This window comes from Ursus arctos, unplaced genomic scaffold, assembly GCF_023065955.2.
Source record: "Ursus arctos isolate Adak ecotype North America unplaced genomic scaffold, UrsArc2.0 scaffold_29, whole genome shotgun sequence".
In the NCBI taxonomy this organism is placed as follows: domain Eukaryota; kingdom Metazoa; phylum Chordata; class Mammalia; order Carnivora; family Ursidae; genus Ursus; species Ursus arctos.
Genome location: NW_026622974.1, coordinates 19,451,698 through 19,477,613, shown reverse-complemented (window position 1 = coordinate 19,477,613; position 25,916 = coordinate 19,451,698). Strand labels below are relative to the sequence as shown.

The window sequence follows — 25,916 nt, the reverse complement described above, 5'->3', positions numbered from 1 at the left end:
AAGTATTGCTACCAACATTCTGAATAAAATTTAATGTGAGTTTGAAGATATTTACCGCTTTAAAATACTTATTTTACCTTAACTCACAAAAAATTATACTGCAGCCAAATTTAGTTTATGCTGAAAAACACCAACATGTACTGTTCCATGTATGAATAGAGAGCAGAAAGATTTAGAAAGCACCAACAGCACAAAAAAAATTACACCTCTACAAAAATCCTCTTTAAATTAATACATTAAAATTATCTCGACTTTTCAGAAGCATCTTCAAAGTAAAACAATGTGTTTTATGTTATGTCCTTTAAAAAAAAATAGATCTAAGCCTAACAATAAATCACAAAAGCTATTAAAGGCCCTAAGAGGTTATCCAATGATGAAGCTCTGTCTCATACAGTCTATATTTGTGTGTATGTGTATGGGGGTGGCATGGGGGGTACAAATATATTCAGGACATTATAATATCTATGATGAAAAATTAAACAGGGTAATAGTCATGGGGGGAGGAGGAGGGTTTCTACATGCAATGCTAAATGAAGACCTTGCTTATTATAGCACAACATGTAAGTCAAAAACTGGAAAGAGTCATCCATACAAAAATGGGGAAAACCAACCCAGGCAAAGACCTAAATGCAAAGGCCGTGGGAATGGAAACTTGGTGCCTTCCAGCCTCTATACTACAGTTTATATTAAGCCATCAATTCATCAGGCATGCTTACCATGAACAAATGTCTAATAGGCAGTAGTAGAAAAGTAAAAGTACCACTACTAATGGTGGTGAAAAACATAAAATGATATGCCCTAAGTTCACACCAGGCAATGTTCTACATGCTTTACATCAGTAATTCTCAATCAGAGGTGATTATGCCCCTCTAGAGGACATTTGACCATCGCAACTGGAGGGCAGGTAACTAGCAAATATAGTAAATATACCAGTAAATATAAAACTAGTAAATATACTACAATGCACTAGGAAAGCCTCACAACAAAGAATTATCCAGCCAGAAAAATGCTAAAGTTAAACTCTGCTCTATATTTTTTAATTTACTCCTCACAACAATGCTGTATTATAATCCAGTAAACAAGGGAAGAAAGAAACGAAGCAAGGAAGGAAGGAAGAAATTAATTGGGATCAAGGAGATTAAATTACTTGCTGTAGTAAGTGGTGGAGCTGAAACCTGAACCCAGAAAATTTCATTAGAGAATCAATGTACTGACCACTACCCTATATTATCTGTTTATAAAGTAAAATGCATTGAATATTTATTATGTGCCAGGCACTATGCTAAACCTAAATGCATGCCATTTAATCTTCACAACCACACAATTAGGAAGGTACTATCATTATTCTCAAGTTATAAGAGTAGGGCTAAAGTTTAGCAAAGTTACACCCAATATTACAGAATAAATAAGTGACAGAGCTGGGACTCAATTCTGCTCTGAGACAAAGGTCAGTTCTTAACCACCATAATATAACAACATTAAATATGAATAATAGGTTACCCTTCCAGGACAGAGGTAAGGAAAATCACTAAATGGTTAAACCATGTGGCACGACACAATTCTAGAAAGTACAATTCTATAGAGCAAAGCAACCTAATCAACTGCTCTGAACACACACATCAAATTCTACTCTAGTTTCATAGGTTAGAATCTACAAGAAGCAGCGAGGTTCGTAACGTTTCTGAATTTATCAGGTAAAAGAATATATAAGAAGCCAAGGTGTCTGCCATACTAAGACTAAAGCCGACCTAGGAATCTAGAAAAGGAACTATCAAGTACACGTTGAAACTGGCAAAAGCAGAATTACACTAGCCAACTGTATGAGTTAACTTCAAAGTTTACAACTATATCGTACTGATATTATGGGAAGCATTAGCTAACATGTACTTTTAGCATAAACTATGTGCCAGGTTCTATGCTCAGTGTATTGTATGGATTACCTCATTAGTTCCTTCCAACAACTGAGGTAGGTGCAATGATTAGAACTATTTTACAGATGAGCAAATTGAGGCCCAAACCACTATGTAGTTTGCCCAAGGTCACATATCCAGTATATCCAAACTGGAACCCAGGCAGTGTGATTCCTGAGTATGCACGTTTATTTTTTTTTTTCTGAGTATGCACGTTTAAACTACTATACTTTATGCACTCTACTCACATAACACACACTAATTTTTCTGTTCTTAATATATCATTAATGAAATCCTAAAAATACTAAAAATAAAGTGACATACACTTCTTCCAAAATACACACTTAGCCACTCCCTACACATAAAAAATACAGTGGCTATCCTCTGTGTGTGTAAACATCATTTTGGAAGTTATCAACTACAAACTGCAATTTATTTTCACAATCTACAATTTTAGAATTTCTTCATGTGGCCAACTCACACAAATTATGAACAAACCAAAACTACTAAGTTTAGCGTTTCCGTACAATCTACTATGCCATTTAAAACTTCATCTAGTAGATTGTGTGGATTAAAACTTCTGGATAATATTTTGAAATTTTTATTAAACTATTTCTCTTCATCTATCACCTCTCGTCATGGTACAAATGATCATAAAAATGAAAATCCCCTGACCATTAAAAAAGGATCCAAATTAAACACACAATGCATAGGAGTAAGTGTCCAGTCTATACATTTGACAATTTCTCACGCAACGCGTCTTATAATTCTTGAAATTTCTTCTTTTAACTCTAATACAATGATTTAACATCTCATGTCTTTGACTCTTGTTTCTCAATCTATTCCAGATTTCTTGAGGGTACGAACAGCACCTGGGTCTCAGATATTTTGAATCAAACCAATACCCTCCATATCTTTTCCCAGTAATCAAACAGCAGCAACTAAAAGGGAGTATCTTTTGCTGTTCAACCTGCAACTGTGTTGTAAGTGTCTAACAACTTGCCAAATCATTTTTGTAGTTAAAAATGAAATGTCCAAGCTTCAGAAAAGATACTCCAGGATTCTCAGAGGTGCTCCAAATAGAAATAAGAGAGAAACAGAGCCCAAGATGTACAGCTCCACACAAATGAGAAATCAGCAGCCACTTGTAGAAAAGACTTCCTGAAACATGGATGAATGAAAATATTTAGAAATCAGCCCCCCTCCTGATACTTCATGACACTGGTGAAGTAGTTATGGGTAATCTACAAACCTGAGCTACTAATCAATAAATCTCATTATCTCGTTAAGAAATAGAAAACATCTTATCTCTAGACAAAGAATTAAGTAAAAAGGATTTCATGAGAAATCTGTGTAAAAAACAAACAAGAAATAAAAGTGCCCATTTAAGAAAGCAAAATGTATCAAAAATCAAACACTATATTACCAAGGAAGATAACCATTATGTTTTAGCACTCAAAAAAAACAGAAGTGTATGCATAACTTACACTCATCAGTTTTTTCCAAATATAATCCATACTATGTAAAAATCTAAATTCAGAATAATTTTGCAGTTATCCAAATTGTCAACTGCTGCCTTCCAAACTTTTATCAATAAGTTTTATTAATATGCTATTACATAAGTCAAAAATAATCAACCTTTCTTAACTAATTCCAATCTCAATACATTTTAAATTTTAATAATACGGTTTTAAACAATTTTAACATAAAGACAACTTCCTTTCCACTTTTCTATTCTGAAATTTGCATTTAACCAACGCCAATTTTCACCTACATTTACACATACCGCTTCTCTTAGATTTGACTTATCTGTCTATGCAACAGATGAGTATACCAAAGGATCAACTAAAGTTATGTGAAGTCTATCCCAACAGCATGGAATGCATAACTAATTCAGTGTGATAGATAAGGAAGTTCACTACCCTCCCAAAGGATGCAAAAGCACTATAATAAATTACATTTTCATGCTCTTCAATAAACGGACCTATAAAGCATGCAAGGAACAGGGGAAAACTGGTCCCATCAGTAACTCATTTGTTATCCTTTTGACAAATCACCAGTACAGCTATCAAATAAAGCTTAAAACCTATTGTTGTAATTCTGCATACTTAAAAAGTGGCCAACTTCAGTTGAGCAGAAGTCTTTCTGCAGCTCAAGAATTGACCGAACTGTGTGCGGCTTAATCAGACCAATAATAGCTCCTAAGTTCTTTCTCAAATTATATTACTACCATGGGGAAATGAAATTTGTAATTTAAAATAGTAATAGTGATAAGGATGGAGAAAAAATTCATTACTGTAATATAGGACTAATAAACACAAGAACTGAACAGAAAATAATAATAGAAAATTAAGAAAAGGTCGAGTGGTAGTGAGGTAAAAACTACCCGAAATAATAATCTTTGCACATCTCTTGTGCTCTGGAATGAATACACAAATTCAAAAACAGAAGAATGGGGCAAAGATTTCTTGGTTCTTTGACTCATGTCTCTTTCCAACCACAAATACATCTACAAACATTTTCACAATCCCAAACACTTCATTCAAGAATCAAAAAATGGTAGGAAATGAATGAGTAATGGAGGCGTAGTTTTGGAAGATCTCAAACCAGTTTGTAAAAAGGAAGACAAGTTCTACCCCAAAATAGTAACTAAAGAGAACAATGTACTATCTAAATACTCCCGAAATAGTTTACTGTATCATTTTTTAAAAATTTTAGCTAAAATAAGGTAATAAAGCATTTGGGAAAGGCTCAGTAATCAGTCTCATTTTAAATTAAGTATCTCTACATGTAACGAAGATTTAAAAAAAGATAGATATCAAAGTGTTGTTGCCACTTACATTAATGATTATCCATGATCATAATCTGCGAATGATTCCTGAATAGCACCAATAATCATGCATTCAAACTACCTCGAATCATAGTCTCTAGAAAATGGCATTTAAAAATCCAAAGATGGGAAAAGGTCATCGGACCCGGCAACACATTGCTGGGGGAAAGAAGGGAAACAGGACTGTGCGCGGTACCAACATTCTCTCCCTTTCTCCCTCCTCCCCGCCCCCCCCCGTGTCAGGTGATCAGTTATTTAGCACCATTAACACGCACGTATCGACAAGTGGTTCATTAAATTACTCGTATTATCCGAAGGCCAGATTCTAGGCTTCCCATTTCAAACTAGGCAAAAGGAGTCGACAGTTTGGGTCCCGAGCACAAAAGCGCGCGGTAGCAGGAGGATGGATAGAGCGCCAACTCCCCCCTCTCCAAAAGCTGGGACGGGGCTCGGCCTCGCGGCAAAGGCCAATCCTGGCTTCCCAGACCCAGGGCCCAAAGCTCAAAGCCGGGCTCCTTAGGAGGGAAGAGGTCCGAAGGGCCAGGTCCGGGGGCCTGCGGGCCAGGCCTTCCTGGCAGCGCCCGCGGTCCCTCCGGGCCTGCGCGCCCGCGCGGCGGCGGCGGTAGGGCACACTCACCGCCAAAGGCCCGGGAGCAGGAGCCGGGGAGAGGCCGCGGTCCCGACCCTCCGCCTAGCGACCTCGCCGCCGCGCCTCCCTCCCAGCCCGCGGTCCAAACGGTCCCGGGCTACAGAGGCGCGGCCCGGGAAGGCCGAGGACGTTGCGCAAGAGGCCGGTGAGGTTTCCCGGCTGCGCGGGAGAAAGGCGCGGAGTGTCCGCCGCGGGAGGGGCGGAGAGGCCCGCGGAGGCGCTGTGCGTGTGGAAGGGGATGGGGGAGGGGAGGATTGCCCGTCTCCCTGGCCGCGGCCAGAGCCGCAACTCACCCAGCTCCGCCAGACGAGCGCTACCACTGGCAGCAAGAGGAAGATGGTGGCCGCTGCCGCCGCCGCCGCCGCCGCCGCCGCCGCCGAGGAGGAGGGGGCCCGGTGGGTACCGAGGAGAGGGGGTACGCGCAGGACGTCGGCGTCGCTGCCACAGCCTTTTTTCCTCACCGGGCCGAGCGGCTGCTGCTGACGACACTAGCTTGGCTTCCGCGCCGCCTTCTTTATCCTCGTAGCAGTCGCCGCCGCCCAGGGCCCGAGGGTCGCTCGCCTCGTGGGGACCGTGCGGCGGCGCGAGACCCCGCAGCCATCGGCGTGCGGCGGCGGCGCGGGGGCAGGAGCCGGGCCGCGTCACGTGACCCCACTGTTTACCGTTCCGGGGGCCGCGGCCTGCACGCTGCGCCTGCGCAGTGTGGGCCCTCCCGCGCCGCCCCTCCGCGGGGCCTGGGCAGTCGCACTCCCCTGCGCTTCCGCGCCCCTCCCAGTCTTCTGAGGGCGCGGCACGCCTGCGGGCCTTTAGCTAGCTTCTCTCTGGCAGTCCGCAGGGGTGGGGCATTGATCGATTTTTCTTGGTTGTAATAAGCACGAAGGCTTCTTAGTTAATGTAATACTGACGGCCATAATTGCCCCACTCCCGATACTTTTCATTAATTGGGTGTGCTTTCAAGAATGGTAGCTTAGAGCGGAGTAGATGAGCCCCTTGCCCAAGAATCCCTGCTGGGTGTGCACAACAGTCCCATCATTAACCACCTCCATTCTCACCTTGTCTTTAAATAGCTAGTCGTCTTCAGGACTCAAGCTGCCTTCTCCAAGAATCAAGTTGCCTACTCCAAGAATCAGGTTGCCTTCTCCAAGAATCATTCCTGGTCGAAGTCAGCAGTTCTCAAAATGTATCAAGAGGATCCTCTGAAGGTTTCCCAGGACCTTTCAGAAAAGCTTTAGTTCTTTGACAATTGCACATGTTTGAGGCCAAATTTTCATTTTCTTCAACCAAAACGTGTACCGACTGATTAAATGCAGAAGCAGATAGGACAATCCAGCCCTCTATTTAGCCAGACGTGGAAGAAATGTGCAAACATTTAAAACAATACCACTCTTTTCATTAAATTTCGTTGAAAAATGTATTTCTCAGATTATAACAATGAATTTTGTTATTTTTTTAAATGTTTTATTCTTAGATTTAATTCCTATGATGGTGAATAACTAACCCCTATAAACAAAAGCCCTTGGAAGTCCCTCAGTAATTTTTAAGAGTGTATAGGGGTCCTGAGACCAGAAAGTTTGAAAACTACTGGTCTAGATTACATGCTTCCAGAGCAGCTTGGGCTGACCCCTATCTCAGCCCATTCTAAACACTGTGAGGTAATCTAGTCATGGCAAGGACCAAAATGAGCCCCTTTAAGGACAGGGATTGTGTCTTCTCTTTGCAAGGACCATTACAGTACCCACTAAAGAATGATAGCTAGCACCTCCTGTGCTCTTCAGTAACCTTTACTTGTTGTTTTAAGCCTGGTGCCAACCGTAGTTCACATTGTAAAATTTGTGCAGAGTAGGATAATAGCTCACAGCCATGTGGTGAAGAGCTGTTCTTCACTCTATCCAGGCTTCTGGTATTTCGAACACTCCCAATACTAAATGCTCTTCCACAAAGGAGTTTTAAGATTGTCCTAATTCTACTGGAATTGTAGAATTCCATCTCCTGCCTTGACTCATCAATCCCTAAAAACTTGGTTTTACAATCTTTTTTTAATGGGTTTTGTTTTGGTTTTTTTTTTATTTTTTTTTTTTGAGAAAGGAAAACAGAAATGAGTAATCAAATTTTTTTCACTTGGAATGTCTGGGATGAATTGCACAAATAAGTCTTAAATTTATTTTTACTCTTCTTCTGGACCTCAATATGAAATTTGAAAAAGGCATTGGGCAAGAATAAGATTGTAAGCAAAATCCAATCCTAAGGGACTTAATTCAAGCAGAAAATCATTAGATGGAGAGTTTCCCTGGAAGAGCTGGGGAAAACTTATCTTGTTAAAGACATTTTAGTACATTTATGAAAAAACACAATGGAGGTAAAAAGGAAATACAGAAGTGATAAGCCTGTCACATTCACAAAACAAAGATTTCTAATCCTAAAAAAGCCAACAAGATTACCACAAAGCATGATGTTTTGACTATTATTTTGAATCAGCCAAGCACCCAGGCTCACATTTGTTCATTAAATAATCTTTGCTTTTTGCTTCCAGATACAAACACAATCTGTCTTTTACCCAGTCTATAAAAAGGTTATTAGAAGAAAGAACCATCATAATGGGAATGGCTTTAACAGCATGGGGACAGTGTTTCGGTTAAAGGATCTATTGGAAAATCAGATTGTATTGATAGCGTTGAAAACTCCAAATTAACTCGGGAAAATTAAATTTGGTAGAAAACAAGACAAGACAACTAACAATGGCTAATACTGATCAACAGACCTGTAATTGACTAAAAAAATTATGGAAAATGAAAATTGACAAACTTTGGATCTTGCAAAACTTTACCCAGAAAATTGAGTCTGGCAGAGAGCGAGGCCATGGAAGACAGCTCACAGCACTGGTACACAGGTTGAGTTTGGTGTGAAAAATACTTGTCGTCACTGAAACATTGGTCTCTACAGTATCAGTTCACTAAAGATGAAAAAATGGGAAGAGTTAACTGCAGCAAACAGAAAATCAATAACAATATCAAACATATTTAATGGGTTTTTTTCCCCTGGAAAACACTTTCTCTATACAGAGACACACTTTTCTGTTAGTTTAGAATAGATGTAAATGTTTTTAATTCTTAAACATGGGACCAAAGTAGTGGAATTAAAATATTCTGAATTCATTTTGCTAAGATCATTGTGGAATTTAGGGGCTTAACCCAGAACACATTGTTCCTTATGTCAGGCTTGCTCCCTTCCCACACAGGTTTTCCCCTACTTTCTCCAGAAAGATAGCTCCCAGCTACTCAGGCTTTCAGCAGGAAACAATAGGTGAAAAGGAAGTGCATGTCCTGACCCAGGGTACATACTTTGTACAGCATACTAGAGATCAGGGGGCCTAGAGAGGCTGGGTCAAACAATAAAATAAAACTTTTCCATGCACCAGGTCAACACAAGGCATAGAAAGCACCTTTGCGGACTTTAAAAACTAAAAGGTACGGGGAAGGATCAATTCTGTTACTAAGTGCTTTGACAGCGCTTGACACAGAGGACATGTAGTCATGTTTTAACCCGCCTGGAGTGGAGAGAAAGCATTTCTGACATAGCGATGCCTTCAAGGACAAGTAAGTTCCAGAAAATCTGTGTGGTTCTGGAGCTGCAAATAATTCATTATCTGGTTGGACATACTGCAAATGAAAATAATGAAAATAATTGAAATTCTTTTAACAAAGAGAGTGTGTTAATGAGGGATGTCTGGGGTACTCAGTCGGTTAAGCGTCCACCTCTCAATTTCGGCTCAGGTCATGGTCTCAGGGTTGTAAGATCAAGACCCGTCATCAGGCTCTGAACTGGCTGTGGGGCCTCTCCCTTTCCCTCTGCCCTCCTTCCCATCTCTCTCTCCCTCCCTAAAAATAAATAAATGAAATAAGTGTGATAAGGTCCCTGGGTGACAATGTCACCTCCCTATTTGAAATCTTTCCCTGGTTCTCCAAAATAAAAAGAATAAAATGCAAACTTCTTAATATGACCATTAAGACACTTTAGGATTGGTCCTTGTCCAGCTCTTCAGCATCTTTTCTCACTATTCCCTGCTTTTTAAATTTATGATATAGCAACATGTAAGTTCTTACTGTTTCCTACACACATCCATACTATCTCTCAACCTAAAGTCTTTGTTCATGCTGTTATCTCTGACAGGAATGCCCTCTTCTGAACTGACCCCAAATGTCACCACAGACCCTACCACCATGTCAAGTGGATTGTTCCTGCATCCTTTTAAGATGCAGATCAACGATAGCTATCTGAATCCATCACACTAAATGGTGAAACATTAGAAGCATCCCCACTCAAGCCAGGGATGAGCAAGGCTGTGACTATGACCACCATTATTCAATATTAGCCAATACAAAAAGACCAGAAAAGACAGATATAAAAAAAGAAAAAACACAGTGATTACTATTTGAGTATGCTATAACTGCCTACAAAAGAGAATCAATTATAAATGACTATTAGTGTTAAGGAGTTACTTGTGTACTAGACCAGTTGCTAAAAAATCAGTACAAAAAAAAATTAATAGGTTTTCCGAAAACAGCAAGTTTTGATTACAATACTGTCAGGAAAGCAAATTCCAACAAAAATATATAATACTTAAACAGCCTAACAAGTTAAAAAAAATGTGCATTTTTCACTATACAGAACGGAAAAAAAAAAAAACTTTACTTGAAAGGAAACCTGACCTGGAATAGCCAAAACGATCTTGAAAAAGAAGAATAAAGTTGGAAGACACACACTTCCCGATTTTATTTTTTTTTTAAGAGTATATTTATTTATTTGAGAGAGACAGAGCACAAGTGGGGGTGGGGGTTGCAGAGGGAGAAGCAGGCTCCCCACTGAGCAAGGAGCCTGAAGCAGGGCTCAATCCCAGGGCCTGGGGACCAGGACCTGAGCTAAAGGCAGTTGCTTAACAGACTGAACCACCCAGGAGCCCCGTCATACTTCCCAAGTTTAAAACTTAACCACAAAGTAACAGTAATCAAGGTACTGTGATACCGACATAGGATAGAGTTATTAATCAGTAGAATAGAGTTAAGAGTCCAGAAATAAACCCATGTGTCATGGTCAACTAATTTTGAGCAAAGATCTCACTATCATCCAATGGGGAAGAATGGTCTCTTCAACAGATGTACTGGAACAACTGGTTAGGTGCAAGCAAAAGAATGGAGTTGGACCCTTACCTCAATCTATATGCAAAAATTAACTCAAAATTGGGGCATCTGGGGGACCCCTGGGTGGCCCACCCATTAAGCATCTGCCTTCGGCTCAGGTCATGACCCCAGCCAGGGTTCTGGGATCCAGCCCCGCATCGGGCTCCCTGCTCGGCGGGAAGCCTGCTTCTCCCTCTCACACTCCCCTTGCTTGTCTTCCCTCTCTCTCTGTCTCTCTCTGTCAAATAAATAAAATCTTAAAAAAAAAAATCGGGGCGCCTGAATGGCTCAGATGGTTAAACGTCTGTCTTCAGCTCAGGCTGTGATCCCAGGATCCTGGGATCAAGCCACACTTCCGGCTCCCAGCTCATTAGGGAGTCTGCTTATCCTTCTGCCTCTGCCTCTCTCCACTGCTCATGCTCTCTCTCTGTCTATCTGGCTCTCTCTCTCTCAAATGAATAAATAAAATCTTTAAAACAAACAAACAAAAACAAATATTAACTCAAAATGGTCAAAGACCTAAATATAAGAGCAAAAATTATAGAACTCCTGGAGAAAACCATAAGGGTAAATCTTTATGATCTCAGAACTGGCAATGGATTACTAGATATGACACCAAAGCAAAAATAACAAAAGAAAAAAATAAATTTAATTTCATCAAAGTTAAGTTTGCTTCGAAGGGCAAAATCGAAAAGGGAAATGACAACTCAGAGAATGAGATAAAATATTTGCAAATCATATATCTGATGAGCGACTTGTATCCACAATATACATATACAAAGAACCCTTACAGGGGCACCTGGGTGGCTCAGTTGCTCGACTGTCCAATTCTTGATTTCGGCTCAGGTCATGATCTTGGGGTCCTGGGATCAGACCCTGCATAGGGCTCTAAGCTCAATGGGGAGTCCGCTTGAGGATTCTCTTTCTCCCTCTCCCTTGGCCCCTCCCCTCAACTCACGTGTGTGTGCGTTCTCTCTCTCTCTAAAGTAAAAATAAATAAACCTTAAAAAAAAGGAACTCTTATAACTTGACAATAAAAGACACCCCAATTTAAAATGGGCCAAAGATGAGGTGCCTAGCTGGTTCAGTCAGTAGAGCATGCAACTCTTAATCTCAGGGTCACGAGTTCAAGCCCTACATTGGATGTAGAGCTTACTTTAAAAAAAAAAAAGTGGGGGGGGGCAAAGGATCTATATTTGCATTTCTCCAAAGCAGATATACAAATAGCAAGTAAACATATGAAAAAATGCTCAACATTAGTCATTAGAGAAAATGCACATCAAAACCACAATGAGATACTACTATACACATACTAGGATATCTATAATAAAAAAGATAGAAAATAACAATTATCGTTGAGGCTATGGAAAATAAGAACACTCATACACTGCTGGCGGAAATGTAAAGTGATGCTGCTGCTTTAGAAAGAAGGCTCGCTGTTCCTCAGACTGTGAAACATAGAGCTACCATATGATTCAGTAATTCCACTCCGACATGTATATCCAAGAAATATGAAAACATACGTCCATGCAAAGCATTGTACAGGAATGTTCACGGCAGCATTTTTCATAACAGCAACAGGTGGAAACAAAGTAAATGTACATCAACTGATTAATAGATAAAATGTGCTATATCCATACAATGGTATAGGATATGGCAATAAAGAATGAAGTACCAATATGGGCTACAACACGGATGGACCTTGAAAACATTATGCTAAATGAAAAAAGCAAGTCACAAAATAGAGTATATTTTATGAAATTTTCAGAATAGGCATATCTATAGATTAGTGGTTGCTTAGGACTGTTGGTGAAGGAATGATAAAGGGGTGTAAGGTATAGAGTTTCTTTTCAAAGTGATGAAAGTGTCCTAAATTGACTATCCTTACAGTTACACCTATCTGTGAATCTCCTAAAAACAACTGACTTGTACATTTCAAATGGATGAATCGTATGGTACGTAAATTTCATCTCAGTAAAACTGTTATTTTTTTAAATAGAAAGTTGAATGAAGACATACTATGTTCTAGGTAGAGAAAAACAACTTAATGAAGATGTCAATTCTCCCCAAAATAACCATGAACGTATTGCCGTTCCTTTTTTAATTTGGCAAGAGAATTTTAAACTAAGAGAATGGAAGAGCTGATACAGTCATCAAAGTTTTAAAAAAAATGTAACCTGCAGGAGTGGGACATAGACATTCAATTTGAGCATAAGAATATATAATTTTTTTAAAGATTTTATTTATTTATTTGTCTGAGAGAGAGACAGAGAGAGAGAGCGCGTGAGCGCGCATAGCAGGGGGAGCAGCAGGCAGAGGGAAGAAGCAGGCTCCCTGTTGAGCAAGGAGCCTGACACAATGTGGGACTCGATCCCACGACCCTGGGATCATGACCTGAGCTGAAGGCAGATGCTTAACCAACTGAGCCACCCAGGCGTCCCAGAATATATAATTTTATCATAATAAAAATGGCATGAGACTGGAGAACAGGGATGTGGTCAATTAACAGAATAGGAAGGCCAGGAACAGTGGGAATGAGGATTTGCTATTTAATGGTTACAGAGTTTCCATTTGGATGATGAAAAAGTTTTAAAATAATGCAACGTTCTTGATGTAATTAATGCCACTAGGTTGTACATTGAATCATGGTTAAAATGGCAATTTTTATATATGTTTTACCACAGTCCTTAAAAATTAACAAATTGCCCAGTTTAGATGGGGTAATTGTGTGGTTTGTGAATTTACATCTCAATAAAGTTATTAAAAAAAAGTCTGGAAGCAGAAAAATGAATATAAATAAAATTTTTGTCTCTAATAAAGATGCCATCTCAAGTCTGTGGGGAAAGGATTATTTGCTACATGGCAACAATTGGGGGAAAAGTTAGAGTTGAATCCCAATCTCACGTTTTAGTCTAACAGTATTTCCAGATCCGTTTAAGACTCCAGAAGAAAATAAATCTTTAATAAATGTATCAGAAAATGATCAAATGGGGTGCCTGGGTGGCTCAGTCGGTTAAGTGTCTGCCTTCAGCTCAGGTCATGATCTCCAGGTCCTGGGATAGAGGGAATCTGCTTCTCTCTCTCTCTCTCTTCCTCTGCCACTCTCCACCACTTGTTCTTTCTCTCTCTCAAATAAATAAACAAAACTTAAAAAAAAAAAAAAAGAAAATGATCAACTTCATATCATATATCATCAGGCAGATAGGTAAAATATTTTTAAAAGTCACCATTTAGTGTTGATGTGGGCATGGATAAACTGTCATATACTAAGGATGGAATACAAATTGATAATTTTCTAGATAAAAATCTGGCAAGGTGTATCAAAAGCCTCTTTTTTTAAGATTATTTATTTATTTATTTATTTATTATTTATTTATTTATTAGAGAGAGAGAGAAGCAGATACTTAAGCAACTGAGCCACCCAGGCATCTCTCAAAAGCCTTAAATGTGCACACTTTTTGATACAGAATTTCTATTCTTAGGACTTTATCTAAAGAAATAGTAGGAGAGGAATCTAAAGATGTATGTACAGGGATGCTCATAATATAAAATTGAGAACAACCTACAAGTTCAGTCATCAGAGTAGTATATATCTTACAGACTTTTGTTCTATATAACAACACACACACACACACACACACACATATCCACACACCTGCACCTCATCCCATATATATTTTAAACGTTTAATCTTCTGACTTTAGAATTCAACCTCTAGAAATTTATCTTAAGAAAATAAAAGTTGAGTATGCAAAGATTTATATACAAAATGGGATTTATTATATGTATTGCTTTAAATTGGCTTTTGAAAAATCAATTATATACAGTAAAGATTCCTCCCAGTTAACCATGTAGCTCTACAACAACATTTTAAAGGATGTGTAAAACTTGGGGTGCCTGGTGGTTCAGTTGGTTGAACATCTGGGCTCAGGTTTTGATCTCGGTGGTCATGGGCTCATGCCTCACATCGAGCCCTATGTCAGGCTCCAAACTTGGCGTGAAGCCTACTTAAGGCTTTGTAAAACTTTACTTACAAGTTCTGAGTATTTAGAGCATTTCCTCTGAAGTAGTGACTACGTTATAGAATGACCAAATGAACAGAATGGTATCAAATCCTATCCATTCTGCTTCCTAGAGATCTCCAATCTCCTTCAATCTATTGACCACGGGCCAGGACACAATCTTTCTCAAAGGCCAAGGCTAATTTAACGTTACTCTTCTGCTTATGACTTTTCAAAGCTCTACACTGACTAAAATATAATCCTATGTTTAATTTCTTAGCATGATTTATAAGATCATCCATGATCTGTTCTCAATTCACCAGTATCTTTTACTTGCTTCTTATAGTCCAGCCACCAAATTCCTCACAATTCTGTGGGGCAATCTCATGCTTCCATTCCTTTGCACATGCTTCCACCTCTACTGGAAAATTCTATTTGGCAAACTCTTACTCATATGTCTCGTTCATAAAACCTTTCCTAATTGTCTCTCTCTCACAGCAAAATACTCCATTCTCTGTTTTGTATCCTGTACACGCTTCTTTTATAGAACTTATTAGGCTGCTGTCTTTCCCATTAGAATTTGAGCTCTTAGGGGCGCCTGGATGGCTTAGTCGGTTAAGTGTCCAACTCTTGATTTTGGCTCAGGTCATGGTCTCAGGGTCCTGAGATTGAGCACTGAAGTCAGACTCTGAGCTCTGCGGGGAGTCTACTTGAGATGCTTTCCCTCTTTTTCTGCCCCCCTCCACCCCACTTGTGCACTTTCTGTCTCTGTCTCTCAAATCAATGAATAAATCTTAAAAAAAAAAAAAAAAAAGAATTTGAGCTCTTAGAGGACCAAGACTTCATTTCTTTTCTGTGTCCCTAGCAGTAAGCACATCTGTTGCCTGACTTTTTTGGTTAATGATGCCCCACACAGCACTGATGTTTATGTTACTTGGTTCTGAAATATTTTTCTTTAAAGATATGTATATTTAAAGCAGACATTAGTAGACTTGATATATTTATGTATTTATGCATGTCCTGAGTGCTATTGCACACCCTAAGACATTGAGAACTAACTTTGGGTAGACTGAAATGTAAACCTTTAGGCAATATGCGTTAGCATAAATCATGCTGAACCCTCTCTTGGGCACTATACGTTCTGCTGCTGTTCTCATAATTATGTTCTACAAAGAGTATGCTTTGCTTTGCTGGAATTTTCTTCCTATAATTTATTTTAAGTTAATTGAGAACAGTTTTAGACTCATAGTGTCTAATAAAATTCATAGTGATGCCTTTGCCACATAAGAAACAAAGGAATCGTATCAGGCTCAATATTTAAAAACTAGCTGATTTGCAGCTAATACTCCCTCCGTAGAAATAGAAGAAGAAACAGTAGGTAATGAGTGCTAAATAGGTATGGAGGCAGAGATAATGTGAGTAGCAGCTGATTTGAGAAGTTTTGTTATTCAGGGAAGCATAGAAATGGAGCAACTGCAAGAGGGAACAGAGGTCTACTCAAAGTAAAGTTGTGTGTGTATGAGTAGCTAGTTTGCTGGTTTAAGAGCTGATCCTAAAGCTTTGAAAGTTGGCCTTATATTGGCATAAGGATACTCTCACCATTTTAACGGAGGGAAGAGTAAGGAAAGCTTCAGTTAAAACTCTTGTTTTGTTGTTGTGAGAGGATGAAGGAGTTCTTCCTAATGACTGACAGTAAGCAAAGGAAGCATACAGGAATATTTGAGGAGAAAGGAAAAGCAATGAAGTTGATGTTTCAAGGAGTGGAAAAGCGAGCTTACCAAGGAAAATGGAAGAGATGTTTTGGGTAGTGTTGGGTGTCTATTTAACATCTGTGATGATAAAATGAGGCCAGTTAGCCTGGTTGCGTGCTTTACCTCAGAACAGTCTACTATCCAGCAATAGGCATTGAGAGTGTGGATAATTAGATTCAATTAGAGTTGAGATTTTGCCAGGTTAAGTGTAGTGGAAGAAGAGAGAAGCAATGAGTGGTGGATAATCTTTAGAGAGTAGTAACATTGATAGACCATCGACTGTAAACAGAGGGACACAGAAAGTAAAGACAAGAAGAACACGGTAGATAATAGAGAGTAGTGAGGTTCATTAGTTTGGCATTTGAATGAGGTAGAAAATTACGGCACTATGGATAGTAAAGCAAGGGTGGTGGAAGGCCAGGCTGGTGACTAAATTGAGGATTTCTGAAATCAAGACTATTGAAAGTGGTATAATTTTAGGTGATGAAAAGTTTTCAGATATGACTCTGGGAATGAATACTTAAGGTGAAGTGGAAGCAAGTGTCAAGGATGTGAGGGCTCAGTGTATTAAATGAATCCTTTACAAGAAAACTGACATTGTGAAAATTACATGATGGTAGGAGTACAGATGGCTGAGCTAGAAGCTAAAGCATCATGAAAAGACCAGGAACAGATAGAAGATGACAATGAGGAGGGGGATAGAGTGGTAGCACTTTGGTCCCCCCCTCCCAGAATGGAAAGAAATAAATGATCCAGAAGAAGCTGCAGTGGAGAAATGGAAAGCCTAGCCGAAGGTCAGAGGAGTGTGAAAAATAGGTAGCCTCTGCTTGAGAGGGTTGCAGAGCAAATAAGGTCCTCAGGAAATAGCCAGATTTCAATTAGGTCAAGGATGTGATGGGGATCTGCTGAGAGGCAGTTAAATATAACTTTCAACTAGTTAAAGACAGATCTCCCAGTTGCAAGAGCTGTGATTTGTACTCTGAGTAGTTGAGAACCGGATTTATCAGATACGATTCAGATAAGTTTAATGCTGCCTGCACTAGGCCCAGGCAGAGTGGGAAGGCGAAAAGGGGAGGTCCGTAGCCCAAAGGCATGGGAAGGATTACAACTCTCTTCACACCAAGCGGAAGATAAAGAAGGGGGTGGTAGTCATTTCTGCAGCTTGCAGTTTCCTGAGATGCGCTGAGTCTTTATCACTCAGACCAGGGGTGGAGAAGCAACTTCAACAGGAAGCTCAGCAAGTTGCAACAGAGCCTAAGCCCATGAGGCAAAACTGACTTGGAATGAGGTATGAGGGACTTCTTTTTTTATGGTACTAAATGTAGTCATGGCTTTGTTCAAAAAGGGCCAGTCGTGGCATTCCTAGGTTAGGTTGCCCATATAAAACTTTTTCGAATTATGTCACTGAAAGCTAACAACTTGTTTATAATTTGTGTTTGAATTCAAACTATTGCTGAAGAAAATGTTACAAAATACTATGTACAATCTAGTATCTATAGAGACAGAGACTCAAGAAAATGTAGCATTTGCTGGAAGGGTCCAGGCTTTAGGAGAAAAGTTCTCTCAGGTAGCTCATTCAATAGAAATACGTAGGAAACTAAAAAAAAAAAAAAGGAAACATGTAGGTAACTTTTTGAAAAGTGGGGGGAGGGGCACACATACCTGGCTGGCTCAGTTGGTAGAGCATGTAACTTTTAATCTCGGGGTTGTGAGTTCAAGCCCCACGTTGGGTGTAGAGATTACTTAAGAGATACAATCTTTTTGAAAAATTAAAAGAAGAAATATGTGGGAAACTTTACTGATCCCAAGTTGGAATTTAGAGCACATACTGGAAAGGTTGGGAGGACCAGGGAAAAGGATTTCATCAGACCAGAGAAAGTAAAGGGACGAGACTATGTGACAATAGACAACCAGGGAGGTCACAACGGAAGAGTACTCTAGGGAATGAAAAAGCTAATTCAAGACTATGATGGTAATGAATTTGGGATGCTCTAGAAACAGAAAAGGCTAGTGTGACTGGAGCATATGGTGCCAGACAGAAAGCTGCGAGATTGGCAAGAACTCGGTAGGCTAAAGCAGAGAATTTAGAATCTATTACAAACAAAATTGAATGCCACTGGGGAATGTGTTAAGCAAGGAATGACATAATCTGATTTTTTTTTTTTTTTTTTGGGTAACAGCTTCATGGAGGCATAATTCACATACAATACAATTCACACATTTAAAGTGTGCAATCCAATGATTTTTAGTACACTTACAGTTGCACACCATGACCACAATCAATTTTAGGAGATTTAAATAATTTCAAAAAGTAATCTCTTATCTTTTAGCCATCATTGCCCAACTCCCATCCTCCCGCCAGCCCTAAGCAACCAGTAATCACTTTCACTAATCTAATTTCTGTCTCTGTAGATTTGTCTATTCTGGATGTTTCATGTAAATGGAATCATGAAACTATTAATTTTTTGATTTTAGCTCAAATATCGCTTCTTTCAGGACACCTTCTCTAACTCTCTATTTCCCAGGTCCTCCATTATATTCTCTTGGGCACACCTCAACTTTTTCCTAACCCCGCCAACTTGTAACTATTTTATTAAGCATGTGTATATTAATTGGTTAGTGTTCCTTCTCTCTTCTGGAATGTAGGCTTCAAAAGAACAGAGACTATATGCAGCTTAAATCTTGGTCTCCAGCCCTCAGCACAATATTTGGCTCATAGGAGTAATTCAATAAACATTCCATGGCTTGATGACTTAAATCTGCTAAGAATGGATTTGCAAGAAGACTTTAACCTCTACAAAAGGATTTTTGTTGTGTTTCATTGTCATCCTTTCCTCTGTCTTTATTCCACCAATACCCCAATCACCCCACTCCAGCATCCCCCAGGCCAGGGGTCAAAGAAAGTGGTGTCTGGACAGCATATTGGCTCATGAGCCAAGAAGAGTAGAATTTTGTCCCCATGCTTCTGCAGGTAGAAGCCAAAGAAGTTGTTTTCAGTGAAGGAGCTCATAAAATGTGAAGATACAAAGCACTGCTTCTTTGGTATCCAGAACACTAAGTGTGGGGTGGAAGGGGGAGGAGGTCATTCCTCCGCGCCTGGACTAGAACATAGACAGCTTTGGCACCTTACCTTCAGGGAATGTGGTGTTCATTGGCATCTTAAGTGTTCACGGTTTTGCTGGCTTTGAGACATGACCTTCAGCCGCACCATCAGTATTTTCACAGTGCTTTCCCCTCACCAAACATAGTTGTAGTGATTTAGTAGGCAATGAACATGAGGAAAAGAGAGGCATGGTAATAGGAGAAGACTGTGAGCTTGTATGAAGCCCACTAATCTTCAGATTAAAGCAAATACATCTAAAACAAAAATTTTAGGGGTCTGTGGGTGGTGCAGATGGTTAGGCATCCCACTTTTGGTTTTGGCTCAGGTCGTGATCTCAGAGGTCTTGAGATCAAGCCCCGTGTCAGGCTGTGTGCTTGGCATGGCATCCACTTGCAACTTTTTCTCCCCCTCCTTCTGCACTCCCCCCTCCTTTCTCTCTCTCAAATGAATACATAAATCTTTAAAAAAATAAAAACAAAAACAAAAATTTTAGCCATTGATACTTCTTACGGGATCACTAGATCTGTCTGTCTCTGTCTCCCCCTCCCCCCCCCATGAGTGGTCAGAGGGCTGTTTGGTTCAAATATGTTATCACTAACTAGAATATGAGGAAATCGAATTCCTATACACTAAAGATGGGCTGGAGCACCCCAGTTCCAGCTGGGGTAGGAGGAAGTGGGCATCTCTTAAACATTGCAATAAAATGAAATAAGTATTTAGTCACACAGAGGTTAACATTTTAGGAAAATGACAAACAACTGAATTGTAAAGTGAATATGCAGCACTAACTGATGCCAAACGAAATGGTACATTAAAAGAATAAACCTCTAGGGGCGCCTGGGTGTCCCAGTCGTTAAGTGTCTGCCTTCGGCTCAGGGCATGATCCCGGCGTTATGGGATCGAGCCCCACATCGGGCTCCTCCACTATGAGCCTGCTTCTTCCTCTCCCACTCCCCCTGCCTGTGTTCCCTCTCTCGCTGACTGTCTCTCTCTCTGTCAAATAAATACATAAAATCTTTAAAAATAAATAAATAAAATAAAAGAATAAACCTCTAGGGACGCCTGGGTGGCTCAGTCCTTGCTCAGTGGGGATCCTGCTTCTCCCTCTGCCTGCCACTCCACTTGCTTGTGCGCTCTTTCTCTGACAGGTAAAGTCTTAAAAAAATAATAAACCTCTAGGAAACAATAATTAATCTAAAACTTTATTATTATACATTTATTATTATACATTTATTACTAAATTATTATTATTACTAATTATTATACATTTATTACTAAAAAGTATTAGCAGTTCAGTTTTAAGTTTAATTTTTAAAAATATTTTATTTTATTTTTATTTTAGGTGGTCTCCACGCCTTGCCTGGGGCTCCAATTCAGATCCCTGAGATCAAGTGTTGCATGCTCTACTGACTGAGCCAGCCAGGTGCCCCAGCAGTTTGATCCCACAGTGCATGAAAAACCATTGTTCAACACGCGGCAACTATGTTACCCTTACGGTCAATACATGTGCATTTGTGAGACTAAGTATCATGTTGGAGTTTTTTATTTACTTTCAACTGAGATCTTTAGAAGAGCTGCAGATTTTTCTGGGTAAATCTGTCAGTGTAAGTACTGCTGATAGTGATGTTGCTACTGAGGGGATTAAACTTTCCCTCTTCCCTAGCAGTAATTGACTAAAGATTTATTTTTATTTCTGGAACTTGAAGATTTGGTTGATACTTTTGATATATATACATATATATATTTTTAAAGACAATCCTATGATATAAAATATCCTGTTCTTCCTCAAAAGAATGTTCCTAAGAGTTCTCATCACAAGTAGAAATTTATTTTTTCTTTGCTTTTTTAATTTATCTGTATGAGAGATGGATGTTAGCTGAACCTATTGTAGTAATCACTTTACAATACATGTAAATCGATCCATCTTACGGCACTCCTTAAACGGACATGGTGATGTATGTCAATTATTTCTCAATTTAAAAACTGAAGGAAAGAGATGTTCCTAATAATTTTTAGAAGCAGTCTTTTTAATTTACTTTTAATTTCTTTTTATTATTTATGTACTTGCTTTTTTAGAATCAGTCTTAAAGTTGTTTTTCCTTTCACTATGAAGATACAATCAGGCAAATCCAGAATGTGGAAAATTCTACAAGTCAAATTACCCAGGTTCCTTAACAAATTAACCTTACAAAAAAAGAACAAAAAAGAAGGGAGAAATATTAAGATTAAAAGAATCTTAGGGGTGCCCGGCCAGCTCAGTAGATAGAACATCCAACTCTTTATCTCAGGGTCATGGGTTCAAGCCCCATGATGGGCATGGAGCCTCCTTAAAAAATAAAGGAAAAGAAAAGATAAAAGAAACTTAAAGACATGTGAAACAAACATAATGTGTAGATCTTATTTAGATTCTGACTTGAACAAGCTAATAAACAATTGGACAAACTAATAACTAAAGCACAAAAAGGACTTTTAATGCAATTGGTGAACATTGAACACATAAACACAGGTGTTTATGAAATTCAAAAAACTTTGTTAAGTGTGATAATAGTATTTTTAAAGAATCCTTAGCTTTTAGAGATACATGTAGAAATTCACAGGGAGTGAAATCATATGATATCTTGAATTTTTTTAAAAGACTCCAGAAAATAGAAATAAATTTATAAGTTAATGGAGATTAGATAAAAGAAGAGTGATAAAATGCTGGTAATTGTAGATGCTAGGTGACAAGTCCAAAAGGGTTCATTATACTGTTCTTTCCTGTGTGTATTTGGAAAGTTTTATGATAAAAAGTGAATTTTGAATGTTTGCTTTTACATATACACATTTAGAATTTAAAATATATTTTTGCATCAACTACTTTCTTTCCACAAACGTTTTGTGCTTACATTTTGGATTTAAAAATGTGGCAGTGGAAATGGATTTGGCTTTAGAGAAAATAGAATCACCGCTGAATTTCCACGTCCTTCTCAGCATTCATTACAAGCATACTAATTCCAGAATCTTCTTGGAGTTAAATGACAGGAGGATCTTTACACTAGGTATCATGTGAGAAAGACTTACCTTCTCCAGGCACATCATTTTATTTCTCAGCGGCAAATGAACTTCTCTTGCAGGCGATCAGTGGTTGTTAGTAAATCCTGCTATGCTAGTGGTATTATCTGCAAAGCATAGTAAAAAGGCTTTCTTTGGTTCCATCAGCCTTTTACGTACGTGGTAGCAGATATTCCATCTTGCTTGAATAGGTTGATAACAATCAACTCCAAAATCTGAGTTGACAAAATTAATAATCTTTTTAATTCTGCCTCGCAGGAGTAAAAAATTCCCAAAAGGGATTTTTTCCTTCAAAGACTTTTTAATATAAACGAAATTAAATAGCTAAAAATAAAGTACAGTTCTTGAAGGTTATTTCGTTCGATGCTATGAATTCCAGTATGTCAAACGGTTCTACCAAAGTTCTATAAAGATTATAACTACGATGATGATAAAAATCTCTTCTCTGCTGTTCTTCCATTATTTTTTAAGCTTTTATAAACATCTGCTCACTCAAAATGGATATAACATTCTTCTTAAAGTTTTCTAGCAAATATTTTTAACAAAATTCATACATTGAAGCCCTAACCTTCAGTGTGACTGTATTTGATTAAGGTCTTTAAAGAGATAATTAAGGCTAAATGGAGTAATAAGGATGGGACCCAATCCGGTATGACTGAGTCTTTATAAGGAGAGCAGGAGCCCGCAGGGACGTGAGTGCACGAAGAGAAGGCCACGTGAAGACACAGAGAGAAGGCAGACATCTACAAGCCAAGGAGTGAGGCCTCAGGAGAAACAACCCAGCTGGCACCTTAATCTTAGACTTCCCGTCTCCAGAACTGTGAGAAGTGAACCGCTGCTGTTTAAGCCCCCCAGTCTGTGGTATTTTGGTTCGGCCCTAGCCCACTGCAGTATTTGCTGTGTAGTGAACATTCAGATTCTGTCAGCTTTTGTTGATATCTAATATTTTCCAAGCCCATTAAGGATCTAGCACCTCTCCTGTGAGATTCTCAAGATGAAAAGGCTGTTCTATCTTCCACACTTACCAGCCCCCAGGTACCACTTTTTATCGTTTCCTAGTCTCTGAAGATCTCTTCAATGCTATATTCATTCCTTTAAATGGTTGGCGTTTGTGTTTATGGAGTCTCCATGCGGTGGTTCCAACACCTGGAGTCTCCGAGGACCTGCTTCTTGCTCAGAGTAGCTAGTTTTTCGAGGTGCCTCGTTATGTCCGTTTCTTGGGCGTGATGTTTGAAAATAAAACACTTTGAAGTTACTTTCCTCCAGAAAAATTAGAATTTGTGTCTGGGTATGTTATAAGTCCTGGTCCATAGGAAACCAAGTTCCTGTCTTGAGTTTTTCTGGGTGTTCCAGGGAATTGGACTCGGCTGTACTTCTACGTAGGCTCTTTCTCAGTTTGAAAGAAGAGTTCCTGTTTATTGCAGGGATGATCCCTTAGAGTACACCCTAATCCCCAACTGTTGTTCCAGTTTGGGGTGGATTTATCCGCCTTGCAGTCCATAATGGTGTTAAATTCTACTCTCACCCTTGCTTGATCTTGGGAAAAGGTTATTGGCTAAAAGCAGCTTCCTTTTTAAAAGTAACTCCCTAGGTTCTTGTTGTTTCCTTCAAATTTGGCCTAATAATTTTTTAAAAGATTCTATTTTTTTATTTGAGAGAGGGAGAGACAGAGAGAGAGACAGAGAGAGAACAAGCAAGGGGGGGGAGAGGCAGAGGCAGAGGGAGAAGCAGACTCTCTGCTGAGCAGGGACCCCGATGTGGGGCTCCATCCCAGGACCCTGGGATCATGACCTGAGCCAGAGGCAGATGCTTAACCAACTGAGCCACCCAGGCGCCCCGTTCTAATAATTTTTTTTTAATAGCTTGCTATTTATATAGCTGTACTATTAAGGATATGCGGAAGCCAGACTGTAAGGGAAGGGCAGCATTCCAGAAAGGTAAAAAAACACCTAAGGGAAAGTGGAAAGGAGAGAGAGGGAGTTTGGCTGCTGGTTCAGGCAGAGAGTTAATCAGCTCCATCCAGTTTTCCTTCAGTGGCGCTAGGGTGAGGGGGTAGCCTTCAGGGCCCTTTATGTCTCTCACATATGAAATAAGAAGAAAAATGGCCTTCTGAGCAGCGTTCAAGATGTCAGAGCGGGGATGTGGTAGGCCCTCCAGCGTGAAATTCCAGATTTCCCCGGGTCTTCCAGTAGAAGCTGTGCTGTGACCAACTGTGCTGACAACAAAGGAGCTGAAAATCTGTACATCATCTCTGTGAAGGGGACCAAGAGACGACTGAACAGACTTCCTGCTGTGGGTGTGGGTGACATGGTGATGGCCACAGTGAAGAAAGGGAGACCAGAGCTTAGAAAGAAGATGCAGCCAGCAGTGGTAATTTGACAATGCAGGTCATACTGCAAAAAAGATGGCATGTTTCTCTATTTCGAAGATAACATGGGAGTCATAGTAAACAATCAAGGTTCTGCTATCACATAGTAAACAATGAAATGTTCTGCTATTCAGGACCAGTTGCAGAGGACTGTGCAGACTTGTGACCCAGGAGAGTATCCAAGGTGAGCAGCACTGCGTGATCCTTTGGTGTATTTGTTTACAAAAATTTAAAAATTATTTGCTCCCCCAGAATGGCCTTCTGAGAATGAGAAAATCTATAACCCAACAACCCAATCTCCTGTTAATATTGACACCTGTTATGCACTCAGTAAATATTTGTAAAATGAGTAAATTAAGCGAATAGCTTGAGTATACTTATTTAATAGTCCTTTCCCCCAATATTATCATCTAAGTGACAGTACAGAAATACAAAAGAGAATAAACCCTTAATAGTAAATAAAATGGAAAAGTGGTTGCTTACTTAACCAGAGTTTTCAATGAATTTCTGAAAGATGGAAAATGGATGGTAGTTTGTCAACAAATGACCGGTGGAGAAGCTTTACAGGGAGGAGAAAGCTATCGCGTGACCGGATCTGAACTTTCCAGTGGAACCCAAAGAGGTTCTGGTTGTGGAACTGGCATGTTCTAATAGGATAGGTATTAGCCCACTTCTGGAAAAACCATTCAGTTTGTCCTCCTGACTTTACTCTCCCTGTAAGAGCAGAGCAATCAAACACCCTGAATTTACCAGTAGGGCTGAGTATAGGCTGTTTTCTGAAGAAATGTGAAGAACTTCCTATGGAGGCTTAAGGCTTCTAGTACAAGAGTCATATCCCAGAGCTAATGTCCCCATCCCCACACTGACTCTTTGGTGTTTCTCCAAACTGTCTTTTTGCTCTCTGTTCGAAAAGCCTAAATAAAGTTGGCCAAATGATACCTCTAACTCATGTGCATATATGTTGCTACTGGTCAGTAGAGAGGCCTAGTGGAGAAAAAACACACAGCAATAGAAACCCACACAGCACGTATCAATCAGTCTCCTTTTTTAAAAGATTTATTTATTTATTTTATTTATAT

General features: G+C 39.5%; 2 protein-coding genes, 1 non-coding gene and 1 pseudogene across 6 annotated transcripts in view; 3 read left to right on the top strand and 1 right to left on the bottom strand.

The window, feature by feature from the left end:
• Positions 1-6,081, bottom strand: part of PHF3 (PHD finger protein 3) — an 84,551-nt gene extending 78,470 nt beyond the window's left edge. Inside the window, exons 1-2 of one of the 4 annotated variants that reach the window (XM_026507140.4) lie at positions 5,683-6,038; positions 4,751-4,899 (exon numbers count right to left, since the gene is read on the bottom strand). In XM_026507140.4, the coding sequence (XP_026362925.1) occupies positions 4,751-4,752 (2 nt within the window). In that variant the 5' untranslated portion in view covers positions 4,753-4,899; positions 5,683-6,038. Of the gene's footprint in view, positions 1-4,750; positions 4,900-5,377 lie in introns of all 4 variants that reach the window. The other 3 variants (XM_026507143.4, XM_026507141.4, XM_026507142.4) reach the window with 3 other exon arrangements.
• LOC113261149 (mitogen-activated protein kinase kinase kinase 4-like) lies at positions 5,258-6,805 on the top strand. The gene is made up of 2 exons (XM_044387129.3): positions 5,258-5,784; positions 6,457-6,805. The coding sequence occupies exons 1-2, from the start codon at positions 5,628-5,630 to the stop codon at positions 6,627-6,629; spliced, it is 330 nt and encodes a 109-aa protein (XP_044243064.1). The 5' UTR covers positions 5,258-5,627; the 3' UTR covers positions 6,630-6,805.
• An 11,170-nt stretch (positions 6,806-17,975) lies between these two features.
• On the top strand, positions 17,976-18,048 carry TRNAK-UUU (transfer RNA lysine (anticodon UUU)). The gene has a single exon. It is a non-coding gene; the product is annotated as a tRNA-Lys (tRNA).
• Positions 18,049-24,594: 6,546 nt separating this feature from the next.
• LOC113261352 (60S ribosomal protein L23-like) lies at positions 24,595-25,039 on the top strand (annotated as a pseudogene).
• Positions 25,040-25,916: the final 877 nt, after the last annotated feature.